At 33.9% G+C, this 13,413-nt stretch overlaps 3 protein-coding genes across 3 annotated transcripts; 1 reads left to right on the forward strand and 2 right to left on the reverse strand.

Moving 5' to 3' along the window:
- Positions 1 to 1,237: 1,237 nt before the first annotated feature.
- LOC110603318 lies at positions 1,238 to 2,119 on the reverse strand. Its single transcript, XM_021741011.2, has one exon. The coding sequence runs from the start codon at positions 2,078 to 2,080 to the stop codon at positions 1,238 to 1,240; it is 843 nt and encodes a 280-aa protein (XP_021596703.1). The 5' UTR covers positions 2,081 to 2,119.
- Positions 2,120 to 5,541: 3,422 nt separating this feature from the next.
- Positions 5,542 to 11,753, reverse strand: LOC110603963 (DEAD-box ATP-dependent RNA helicase 15). Its single transcript, XM_021741969.2, has 12 exons — positions 11,599 to 11,753; positions 11,276 to 11,391; positions 10,793 to 10,893; positions 10,149 to 10,321; positions 9,813 to 10,044; positions 9,559 to 9,677; positions 8,949 to 9,005; positions 8,688 to 8,872; positions 7,260 to 7,404; positions 7,070 to 7,153; positions 6,927 to 6,990; positions 5,542 to 5,941 (listed from the first exon to the last, which is right to left on the reverse strand). The coding sequence occupies exons 2-12, from the start codon at positions 11,386 to 11,388 to the stop codon at positions 5,931 to 5,933; spliced, it is 1,284 nt and encodes a 427-aa protein (XP_021597661.1). The 5' UTR covers positions 11,389 to 11,391; positions 11,599 to 11,753; the 3' UTR covers positions 5,542 to 5,930.
- A 128-nt stretch (positions 11,754 to 11,881) lies between these two features.
- Positions 11,882 to 13,295, forward strand: LOC110603964 (protein BUNDLE SHEATH DEFECTIVE 2, chloroplastic). Its single transcript, XM_021741972.2, has 5 exons — positions 11,882 to 12,045; positions 12,151 to 12,254; positions 12,355 to 12,418; positions 12,706 to 12,802; positions 13,019 to 13,295. Exons 1-5 carry the CDS (start codon positions 11,988 to 11,990, stop codon positions 13,095 to 13,097), a joined length of 402 nt encoding a protein of 133 aa, XP_021597664.1. The 5' UTR covers positions 11,882 to 11,987; the 3' UTR covers positions 13,098 to 13,295.
- Positions 13,296 to 13,413: the final 118 nt, after the last annotated feature.

Raw genomic sequence — 13,413 nt, forward strand, 5'->3', positions numbered from 1 at the left:
GATCCTGTAAAATATATTAACAGAGTCTACCCAACCCCATGCTAGATTCAATCACAAAGCATGTTAAGACAACATTAGCAAGAACAGGCATAAACCATAATTAAAAAAGAAATAATTGGCCATTTGTGCAAGAAACAATCTTCCTAGGGTCCCATGCACAGGTATGTCTGGACACTTAAGATACATATGGCCATGTGATTGACCTTGTGAGTTTGACTTTATTCACTCGTGAGATGATATGCTTTACATGCATGCAAGACACGTTCTATTCATCTGTTCTTATGCATGAATACCCCCAACGATGGATAAATCTTGTTATTTATTTATTATTTTTATAATTTAATATAACATCTCTTGTTTTAAAAAAATAAAAAAAATATCATCATGTAATTTATGTTAATAAAACTTACCATGATTTTTATTAAAATAACGGACCTAAAACGGTTTCTATAAAGTGCCACTATATCTATTTCAATTTCTATTTTAATTATTTTTTTAATGAATAAATTGAATGCTAAAATTATATATAAAAAAATTTATAATTTTAAATTATTGTTAATAATTATTAATTTAATAATATTAAAATAATAATTTTATAATTCATTGCAAGCTGAACTGTTGTATTGTATGAATTGCATATGATTTTGGTACATGATAATCGGTAAATGCAAATTGAGACAAATTCAACAATAGTTCTGAATTTATTATATTCTACAACTAAAAACATTAAAGTATACGTTTTAAATTTGATTTCTCATGTTTTAAGATAATTTTTCGGTGTTCGCGAGTTGAGATGAGATATTGTTAGAAGCTAATAAATTGATTTATTGATTAACCAATCTTGTTTTATAAATATTTTAGAGTACTTTAGATCTTTTTCGATCTCTGTTATTAAAGTTATTGATTAGAATATTCGAATGGTTAAATTTTTTTGGATTAAAATATTCGAATGGTTAAATTTTTTCAGGTGATCTCAGTTTAATTTTGAATATCGTTTTATTTTTTATTACATCAACCTCTATTCTGTAAAAAAAAATTTATACCATAATAATAAATTTTATTTGATTTACTTATAAGGATTCGCCTCTAATTTGGTTACTTAATTCATACATGCCATGATTTACTTACTTCGTATAAAAGGGAAGGTTGAGTTCCATGATTAGGCGACAAATCAAAGTATACAAAACATATAAATTGGAATTACATATCAACTATTCAGTCTTACACGTTCTGTCATCTAATCTCTACGTTCATACTTGCGAGCCCAAATGTGTTTACCATTGATCCGAAACTTGGCTATGCGTCTCCCATTGAGGATTCTATCAACAGCTGCAATAGAATCCAAGACCATTCTCGCAAACAAAGGCTGCTCATTGGAAGATACATTCTCCTGCATCTGAACACTAACAACACAATCACCATGCAACCTTGTAAAAAGTTGCGTAACTTCGTCTTTTGTCACTGGAAAACCCCTCGAGAAAGTAAGGAACATCGTCCTCTCATCCTCTGAAACATTGTTGTTAGGACCCCAACCCCACAACCCTCCTATCAGAAAATCAGAATCCATAGACCTCGGCACAATAGCAAGACCACCAAATAATGGATGAGGGAAACCAGGAATGATGAGAGGCTGATTAGGGACTGATTGTGCTGACGATGTCGTTGCTAAAACACGCTGCAAGATATCCGTAAAAATACGAGCACAAACAGTGGTGAGAAAATTCTTTATCCCACTTATTGCAGAGAATTTGTTATGGTGAAACATTTCCAAAGAGATGTTCTTTTCCATAATTCTAGCAGTAAGAGGGATTCCACCATTAAGCAACAGAGGAAGGGAGTTAGATTCTAGACATTTCAGGCATAAAACAGCTTCATCAGCTACAGCATTCACCAAAGCATCTGATAAATCCACCATCTTCACAACCACGTTGGGATAACCCTTCTCTTCTAGCCAAAGCCATGTGGCCATGACTAGTAGAGATTCAGCTGGATCTCTCAACAAGTTTATTACCAATCGATTGAAAATCTCTCTATCGATGGCATGGTAGGTGTGAAGCTCCTCAAGAGTGATGGAAGCCATTGTGGTAGAGATAAGTATTACAAGTGTGCGTGTGTGTGTGTGGAAAAACAAATGGAATGAAGAAATTGACATGAATCAGCTGCATATATAGGCTAAGCTTATTGAAAATGTTTCAATTTTTAAATCATTTATAAATCAAACATAGCAAGTTAAGGCACACAGATCACGATTATTAGTCTGGCCAATTGGTGTATAAGGTGGCAGAAGCTTTATGCCACGTTAGGGAAAATCTCATAATCAAGAGTTTCTTATTCTTTCTGCTCAGACCTGCTAAATGACAAGTAATACAGTTGGTCTGTCGTGGACTTGCCTTGTGTAGTCTCTCTTGCCATTACTTTACTGCCATAATCTCTCAATGTCACCTGACCCCGATTTCTGGTTTACAATAATTAAGATTCATCTCTTTTTGGCAGGATGAACTTGCTTTGATTAATCTGGTCATTTTTTAATTTTCCTTCCTTTTCTGTTTGGTTTTGTGTCTTTCTATATATTGTTTCTCTCAGGATTTGGCCAGTGAGAGGAAGGCATTGGATTCTGTTCTTTAAAACTTCTATTTTAACCGTTAAAGCAAGCAAAACTGTTCAAGCTCATAATGATTTCTCTTATTTTAAAATAATTGTGATACTGTAAAATGTATTAAACTATTAATTTAACCTTTTTATTGATTTTATAATATAAATAAAAATATTATTATTTAATCACAATTATATGTAACATATTGTATGAAATTCACATTATTTATAACTCATTTTGAATCTAATATATTACCATAAATGAAATCTATGTTACGTATAACATATTTTAAATTTAATATATTAAAAAATAAACTTGAACATTAATTTTGCATAAATTTTAATATAATTATTTAATTTTAACCGTTGTTTTAGCTGTTGGAGTTTATATTAAACTCATCCAAAATTCAGACGATGCGTAGCAGGTATACCTATGCTGGGTGAAATCTAAATTGAATCACAAAACATGTAAGACAACATTAGCAAGAACGGGCATAAACCATAATTAAAAAAGAAATAATTCGCCATTTATGTAAGAAACAATCTTCCTAAGTTCCATACACAGGTATGTCTGAACAATTAGGATATATATGGCCATGCAATTGACCTTGTGAGTTTGACTTTATTCTTTCGTGGGTTGATATGCTTTGCATGCATGCAAGACACGTTCTATTCATATGTTCTTATGCGTGAATACTCCCAAAACGAACGGATAAATCTTGTTATTTATTTATTATTTTTATAATTTAAAATAATATTTTAAAAAATATATATATATATCATTTTTGTTTTGTTATTAAAACTTACCATGATTTTTATTAAAATAATAATTTACTGCTGCATAACGGACCTAAAGCATTGTCTATAAATTGCTGTGACCACTATATCTATATCAGTTTCTGTTTTAATCATTTTTTAATGAATAAATTTTACATATAAAAAGGTTTTATAATTTAAAATTATTAATTTAATAATATGAAGATAGATTTCTTTTGTTATAAGAATATTTAAATATAGATTTTAGTTAATAAATAGTAATTATATGAGTAATGAAAGCGTCATTTAGATTTTGATTCCTAATAAAAATCTTTCAAATAAAAATAATATGGATACATCAAAATTAATATAGATGGTTAAAAAAAAGAGTAAATAATATATTTTATTTTTTAAATTAAAATTAAATAATAAAAATAAATTATTTTATTGAAAGTAGAAAATATATTCTGTAAAAAATATAATATATAAAAAATATTTTTTAAATATAAATTATTATTTTTTGTAAATAAACGGATGATTAATTTAAATTGTTGTTTTATTTACTTTCGGTTGAATTAAACTGTTTAGTTATCATATATACTTTTTGTTGATTGGATTCAATTAGAGTTTGTATATAGCTTTTCCAAATAAAGGAAATTTAGGAGTTGGAGATTTCTTTTAATTGTATCTCAATATTAATCACACAACTCAAATATTAAAATTTTAATAAAATTAAATAATCAAAATTTCTTGATATAGAGATGCATATTTAAATTAATTTGCATACATCCCCAACAGATTAAGTAGCCTTTGATTATTTATTTTTGGATAGATCATTTAATAAATAATATGTAAAATCTTGATTGCTAGAGTACTGGATTTCATTATATTAAAGGCTAGTGTTCTTCTTTCTCACTTTCCCACTCTTTCTCACTATCCAAACATCTAGTTGGCAAGTGGCGAATGAATACTTGTATTTGAAAAGAAAAGAGTTTATTGCAATAACAAAGAACCATACGTACATAGCTAGATTCATGAAGGGTTTAAAAAAAAAAAAGAATTATTATCCTGACAGACAAGGGACATCAGGTGAAACATTTCGAGAAGTTTCATGGACGTTTTTGCAATAGACACTCGAGTTCTGTCCGAGAATGGATAATTATGCATTTGCACCCCAATTGAATTACCAGTTCCAATGTAAGAGTGATGAATTTTGACATCTGTTGATTGAGCTACATTTGAGAAGCATAACCAGCTTTCTGATGCACTGTAATTTTCCATGCATCGATACTTCGTGGTGCTACAATTTTCCCTGAAACCTGCATGCAGCCTCTTGTTAGTTAGCCCATTAAGTTGACAGACCCATGAGGCACCAAAGTCGACAACATTCAGGGTATATTTAGCAGCTTTAGAGGCTCAAGTAGATGAAACTTCACTCCAGAAGAAGAGCGGTAGAAGCCACAGTAATAAATCTTGCTGCAGATGTTTTATCATCTTGAGGCCCCAAAGGCTCTCGACCGCTAACTTAAACGGAAAATCAATTATCTCATAACTTTTGGTTTAGTACATCCATTGAAAAAGATATATTTATTTAAAATTGTAGCGAGAATTTTTTATTTTTTACTCTATAATTTAGTATAGGTTCTCTCATTCTCACACAAATTAAAACTTAATGAATAAACATGGAAATTACTCTAGCAATTGCCATATATCATCTATCCATTAATGGTACAAATGAAGAGGAAATAAATACCCATTAAAAAAAACCCTAATTCCAAAATCTCAGATTCTTCTCTACCGACAGCATCCAAGGGACCTAGATGATACATTTTCCCTGCAATCTGTCTTGCCAATTGCCATTATCAAGGAGAATCTGGCCACGAGACTAGAGCAAGGCAAGCACTCATATTAGCTCATACCATACCATATCATTGGCATTCATTAATAGTTTGCATCACAAAACGCATACAATTTGCAATATCGATCACTATTCGTAAATTAAGAGACTTTTAGACAGTCTGCGCCGAGCCCCAAAGGCCTAGAGACTACCATTCCCTGTTGGAAAACTTAACAAATTAGCCAGACTGATGATATCGAAAAAATTTTCAGCAACCTCTGGTTTCACTTTATACGGATTTGCTTGTTTAGTTCTTCCCTCGACAAGCAGGCCCAACAAACAGTAACAGAAGCAAGTAAAAAAGAAAATCACCGGGCAGTATAATTCAAAAGCACCAAATGATGAGGCATAAAAAATATTTCCAAATTCCGCTAATTAAAGTCCGCACAACTCAGCTATATGGCCACATCACCTGCATATATGAATTAGTAAATAGCGGCTTGCATTTCATGAGAAACCCTAGTAAAGTCTAAACCTATTCCCCATGTGAATGGCCCAAAGAGTCGGTCTACAATAAACTTAAAACTACCGACATTCAAAAGCAAAGAAATCTGCCTTCTACGGTCCAATATTGTAAGTACTACACAGTAGGTCGGAGAACATGATAACATCAAATCTTCTGGCACCATAATATATGGTTTCAGCTTTCAGCTTTTAAACATTCATGCCGCCAAGTGAACCTCCTCTAAGAAGGCACTGCAAAACAAATTATTTTACAAACATTCAGCACAAAACACTTCGTAATCCAAGTATTACAATTAAAGACCACATTAATGCCCAAAAGAAAAAGAAAAAGCTTGAAAAAAAAAACTACAAAATGAGCCCCTTCCATCAGAGCATTCCAATGGGAGAACCAAACCACCCCTAGATAAAGCAATAAAAAAATTCCACCTCCTCACTAGGACAAATGAGAAGATTGAAAAGTACGCACAAGTAAATAAAACGAAGGCAATTTCACAAAACAGATATAATTAACCATAAAAACCCATTTGATTATATGGAATGGTAGATCAAGAATCAGAATCTTCAAGACCATTATTTGGAAGTTTGACAAATCACATGAAGCGATTGGTAAAATCAGAAATGAAGATGCTTTACTTGGGGGCAAGTAAGGGTGGCCACAGCTCCAGGCTAGAGCCAGCAGTTCCAGTTCAAGATTCATTGGAACCAAGACCATACAGCAGGGTCCCCAAAGGTTCCAGTTCAGGACAAATCCAATTTTGATATGTATTTTCTTTTCTTCTTTTTTTTTTTAAAGGGAAAACATGGAGGTTTGGCACAGAGCAGGATCAGAATAGACCAATATTCAAGATCGGTCTTAGTCAATCCAGTTTTGACTGGTTCTGGTTCTGGGTTGGACCAGTTCGGTCCCAAACCAGACTACCGCTGGACCTATGGAGCAAGGTATCAGGCACCAAGAATGGAAATGATGGCCTTTCCTTTACCTTTATTCTAGTAACAAAAAATGGCAAGAGTCACCCCTCACAGATTAACCCCAACACAGAAAACAAAGGCAAGAATTTCTGCCATTGATTTTCACTTGGATCAAAAGCTTATCTAACATGTACAGAGGTGCAGAGAAGCTGTTAACTTCCGAATCATAATATTTCAACTGCTTGTTACGTCAGCGAAAAAAGAAACTAAAAGTTCTTATCCAAAAAGGGTATTGAAAATAACTTACTATATGTAGAAGTATCAATCTGCTCAGGAAGCTCTTTTATGTCCACCTCAAACCTCTCCTGAACCTGAAATCAGACAAAATACATTAAGAATGAAGCTAAGCAACTTAGTTATGCAAGACAGATCAAAGAACATAAATTTGACCTGATTTAGAACATCAGAGTCTGAAGCAGATGATACAAATGTAATTGCAAGCCCTTTAGTGCCAAACCTACCAGCTCTACCAACCTGCCAATTCAGGAAATAGAAGGCAACAGTTGGACAGATCATCAATAACCAAACAATGGAAAGAAAAGAAGCAATAAAATATACTTAAAAATCCTATAGAACTTACTCTGTGTAGATAAGTGTCGGCAGAGTCTGGCATGTCATAGTTGATAACAATGTTCACACGTTCGATATCAATCCCTCGCCCAACCAAATCAGTGGCCACAAGAATCCTTTTATGCCCCTCCTTGAATCCCTTGTAGCGTGTCAACCTACAAAAATTGAACCATTCAGCTTGATATATAACATACTTGAGTGCATCTACTTAGCAAAATAACTTTGTAAAAATTTCCACTGCTAGAAAGATAATGGCATGACATATCACAAGACCTAGGAAAACTGCATTCTCAGTTAGCTCATAGAAAGCTTGCTATAAAACAAAACCTCATAGACAAATTACAAAAGAAGTAACTGCAATTAAAGAAACAAAAGACGAGTATTTCAAGCTGATAACAGATAGTAAACCTCAGTTAACAGACAAGCAAATCATTTAGCACAAAGAACAAACAATACAAATTAATCACTTGAACAGGTCCAACCACAATAAACAGCCCTTAACATCAAGAACAAATACTCAAAATACTACCTCAGAACCAATCACTTGATAGAATAGCTAGGGGAATGACTACGAAAGAAATCAGAATCACCATGCCAAATATAACTCAAACTTAAGTCCACCCAGCTCCAAGAAACAAAAAATAAATGAGCATATAAAAGCAAGAGGAGGGGGAAAAAAGGAATAGTGAAGAAATGCAAATATCACTTCCAAAAGCAGGGAAGGGAGGGATGCATCTTAAAAAATTCATAGATGAAAACGTCATCAAAGCTAAACAGAAGTTAACATAGTAAAACCTCACTTTGACAATGCAACTAGTTAAAAAAAAGATTGATGAAACAAATCATAAATCTAAAATCAGAGGCTGCCATTATCTTCAAAATAAATAAATAAATTAATTAAAATAATTTGATTGTATTGTCTTATGCTTGTCTATGAACATTTAAAAGTAAATCATGGAACAGAGCTTTGCTGTTCATAGTTGTTAATCATTCACATGGCCTAGACTTGATAGTATTCCACATCCACAAGAAATAACGTGGGTTACAAAGATGATATGATGTTTGTCATAATTTTCTAGCTTGTACAACTTGAGGAGCAATTAAAACTAGAAATACCCAAATCATTAACAGAGATTTCAATTGCTAGTTACTTTCCGTATGCACTATCAGAATAAAGTAGTAGACAAGACTGCAAACAATTTATAGCAATTAAATATCATTCAGAGTTGATAATCTAGACAAACACATGACATAACCAAGTACAGATGATATCATTTGAAACAACTATCACCCCAATTTAACTGTGCCAATAGACCAAGATAAAGAAGGTATGAGAAACAAGAAAAGAAATGACCAATATAGCAGTGCACCAAGATTTTAGTGACAAACAACCAAGTGTTTTACATAATCAGTTGAAGCATGTCTAAAATATATGAACCTTTCTTCTTGGGACATTCCAGAATGGATACAAATTGAGGGAAAGTTGCACTCCACAAGTAACTTGTTAAGCTCGGCAGCTCTGTTCACACTTTTGACAAAAATAACAACTTGATTGAAGTCCAGTGCATCAAGGAGATCATTCAACTTCCGGTTTTTCTCCAGCTCAGTCAATTTGATGTAGTGCTGCCATTTCAAATATTGAAATAAGTAGAGAACAAAAGCAGTATAGTTACAACAGTATCAACATCTAAAAATGCACCTGTACGAGACCGTGTAGGGTCAACTTGGCTTCATCATCAACGTAAATTTCCATGGGCTGAAAGGAACAAATGTCACAGTAAATCATATTAAAAGCCTTCCTCAAGCTAATGCAATCCAGAAGGAAATGAATGATGGATTCACAGCCCTTGAATCAAGATTCTGGTCCATCTGAATCGTCTCCTTGCAGATACATTTGTTACGACAAAAACTGCCACTGCTGCTTAACACCTCTCTTATCTTTATTGCAGCCCCAACCCCGTAACTCTTTCCATTCTTCTCATTATCAATTTCTCTCCTCTCTACCATACCCAATTACCCAACTCAACACCCACAAGATACCCAAGCCTAAAAAATGAAACACTTGAAACATAAAAGGAAAAAAAGATGAAATATTCACCAACTCGATCTTGATGACTTCAAAATACTCGATATTCAGTTTCTTAATGATTCCCCATCCAATCAAACTGCAATTTTTTTCTTAAAATGGCAGGAGGACAGAACGCTTTTGACAGAACTGCATCCTAACATCTACAGGACTCTTGCAGAAATCTGGCATTATTAAAAAGATAGACTTCTAAATTCAAGTAGAACTGGCCTTAGGACATTACATCTTGCATAAATTTCTTGCAGACTGGGCGGATTTCTTTGCTGAGTGTTGCAGAAAACATCATAACTTGTTTATCATGAGGAGTCATCTTGAAGATCTCCTGCACATCTCTCCTCATGTCTGCAGATCACATGAGAATTATGATGAGAAATGTAGAAATCTCAAAAATATTAACAAACCAACAAAACATAAGGAGATTAGGAACACAAGCTGGGGCATTGCAACAGGTAAAGAGAGAGGAAAGAGAACACTTACCAAGTGATTCAAGCATCTTGTCACATTCATCAAGAATAAAATGCCTCACATTCTTCAATGAAAGTTCCTTATCTCTAGCCAGTGCCAGTATTCTTCCAGGTGTGCCAACAACAATATGTGGGCATTCATTTTTCAATAAATCCTTGTGAGTTTTGATATGAACACCACCATAAAAGACGGCAACCTTGATATCAGGCAAGTACGTACTGAACCTCTCAAACTCATGACATATCTATCAAAAGAAGGGGAAAAAAATCAGAGGACGGATCACCCAACAAATTATATAATTAGAAAAAAATTGAAACAATTGACGCATCAGCAAGAATTAGAAGATACCTGATATGCCAATTCCCTAGTATGACACAGAACAAGAGCAATAACTTGGCCAGATGTAGGCTCAATTTGCTGGAGAGTGGACAAAACGAATACAGCAGTCTTCCCCATTCCAGATTTAGCTTGACAGATGACATCCATGCCCAAGATTGCTTGAGGGATACACTCATGTTGAACTGATGAAGAACCAAACAAAATTGTATCCAAGGAACCCTTGGTAAGTAAAATAAAACCTCCCTGATCCTTTAATTGAAAGGTTTACCAAACCAGAATACTGCTCCAAAATCAAGAGTGTGATAGTGGTATATTACCTGGAAAGTAAATTGACAAACCGATTTAGGAGTGCATAAAGTGTTAAACAATGACTGATTAGACAACCATAATAACAAAATAGTTATATTAAGTATGCATTTTCAGGCGAAATTAAGTCCAAAAGATTATCAAAACTAAAACTTACATAGATGCATGCAATCACATGGTCCAAAATATTATAGATCTCAAACATAAAATGAAATAGCTCACAAGCTAAGCATGCCACCCAAATTCCATATGTGTTTCAGCAAAAAAGGAAACCATGAAAAAGTAAAACCATACAAGACATGATTTTTTCAACAATATAAAGTGAGAAAATAGGGTCAATGGTTTGCCTTCAGAAGGATGCTCAAATCCCGAGTCCACAATGGCACGTAGAAGCTCTGGCTTCAAAAGGAAGTCTCTGAATCCGGAACTGTGTATTCCAACATAGCCCCTGCAAACAAAAAGGTAGACATATAAATACATATTTAAAAAAAAAAGAAAGCTAAAATCAACCGAAACTTTCCATAGTCTAACTGTCCATATGACTAAATAAATAAATAAATCACAAGTTCAAAACCACTTAAGAAACATGTGGAAGCAAAAAATTAAAAAAAAAAAACACGAATATAACCACTTAAGAAGTCAACGACCCTGTCTGAAAACCATGACAATTAACTTTCATCTTCAAAAGCCAAATGAATTCAGCAGATCCATTCCCCAACATAGTAATATTAAGGATTCAACAGCCATAACTTATATTTTCCCAAACTTCTTAATTCCCAGGATTTAAAACACATACAAAACAAAGACAACACTTCAAGAAGATTGCTTACTTCTTGGCGGATTCGCCATTGACTTTAGCAACAGAGTCAGGGACTTTCTCTTCTTCTTCCTCGTAGTCGAGAAGCTCCTCCTCATAAGCATCGTTGTCTCTTGTTTCACCCATGTTCTGTAAACAAACAAATAGATCTCGAATTAATGTTTCAGATATACAAATTGCGTCATGGTTACTATAGAAAACAACAAGTATTGATTCAGATCTATTGGAATAAGTTAGGGAAATATATCAATTGACGGGCAAAAAAATTAGGGCTTCGAAAACAAATTATTCAGGGTTTTATTAAAAAAATCAAAAAGGAAGGAGAGATAAATATACCTGCTAGGCTCTGAAAGAAAAACGTGGATTTGGGTTTTAGGATTAGGGTTTGGAAAGTCTGCAAAGAAAATGGTTAGCGAGCTTAAAGAAATTGGGAAAAGATTTTGAGAGAAAGAAGACCCGAGCGAAGACCTCGACTAAATATAGAAAGGAGGCTCAGCCGCTGAAAGCAAATTATATATAAACCAACCCACATTTCTACGGAGTTGCCCTAAATGCCCCTTCTCTTTGTTATGGGTATGGGCTTGCTGTTTATTTATATCGTGAGCGAGCCGTCCGAGGCCTACAACATTGTTCACAGCCCAGTTGCAATCTAATCGTTGGGAACCTGTGATTGCTATCCATTGCAATATTGCAAAGCCACCAACTGAAAAAGTTGAATTCTTTCAATGGCTGTGACTTCGTGCTTGAGGCTGCCGCTTCCTGTTAGAGCCACGCAAGATTCAGGTGCCTCTCTCTTTAACTTCACAAACAGAAAAGTTCATTATGCACACTTTCTTTTTCTTTTCTTTTTTGTCTGCTACTACATGATATTGGTTTCTTGACGCTTAGGGATATATGGAACTGGAACCAGTTCTGTCAAGCAGGAGATTCTTGGGATACATGACTTTTTCCACCCTCTTTCTACTGCTAGACATCACCATTTGAAAACTAGAGTCAGATTTTTACTCCCTTATTGTCAGCTAAGTCTATTTCTTTATGTTGATTGGTTGCTGTATTTTTTTTTCTCTTTCTAATTTTTCATGTTGATAATAGGCTGCACCAAGTAATCAAAACCCAAAACCAAAAAGCGTCATCTGTGCTGACTGTGATGGAAATGGTAATTAAGCCAATAACCAGAGTTAAGTATTGCTGCTTGTCTGAAAATGCAAGTGATTTGGGTTGCAAACTATATGATGTTCTTGTTGTCCACCTCCCATGGCATTATTCCATAACCGTTATATTCATCTACTTCTTTTCTGGGTTGAATTAAAAGCTTGTTTCTTGATGACTTCATGAGTTAAACAAAGCTAAAATGTTACTGAGAACTTATGGCATTCTCTTTCTTACAATTGTGAAAATAAACGGATGAAAGATAAATTTTCTTCTTTTGCTGTCAATTACCAGGTGCAGTTCTATGCTCACAGTGTAAAGGTAGTGGAGTGAACTCCGTTGATCTCTTTAATGGGCAGTTTAAAGCTGGAGACTCCTGTTGGCTTTGTGGGTAATCTCTATCATCCCTATCGTCATCACAGTTAAAAGTAATATAGCATTTGGGTTGAGAAATTTTTTCAATCCTCTTGTACGTGGTCAATATTTTACCAAAGTTGCAAATAGAACATGATATGCAACTAAATTACCAGTCATTTCCCTCCATGGTTTGGATTCAATGATAGAATGTCTCCCACAAATCATGTCTTGTTTATGGGTCATCTTGCAGAGGAAAGAAGGACATCCTATGTGGGAATTGCAATGGAGCTGGCTTTATTGGTGGTTTTATGAGCACATTTGATGAGTAGAAATGATTATGTGATGAAGCATACCTGGCTAGAAGTTGTTGATCACTGAATGTGAGCAATTAAGTTTCAACTTTCATGCATTGAAATGTGCATATGTATAATGAGATAAATTTTAACATATATCATTCTATACTGAGATCTATACTCTCAATTTGTTTGCTTCAGATTTTTCAAGGTTTCTTGAGATTACTGATACAATTGTTGAGTTTATTTGCTTTCATTGTACTTGAATGAAAGTCACAATTAAATTATGAAATCAAGTAGATCGTTTAGTTATTGTAGGAGCTGGAGGATTCCATTGTAATGAGAAAGATGG

The sequence above is a fragment of the Manihot esculenta genome, chromosome 16 (genome assembly GCF_001659605.2).
Source record: "Manihot esculenta cultivar AM560-2 chromosome 16, M.esculenta_v8, whole genome shotgun sequence".
Classification (NCBI taxonomy): domain Eukaryota; kingdom Viridiplantae; phylum Streptophyta; class Magnoliopsida; order Malpighiales; family Euphorbiaceae; genus Manihot; species Manihot esculenta.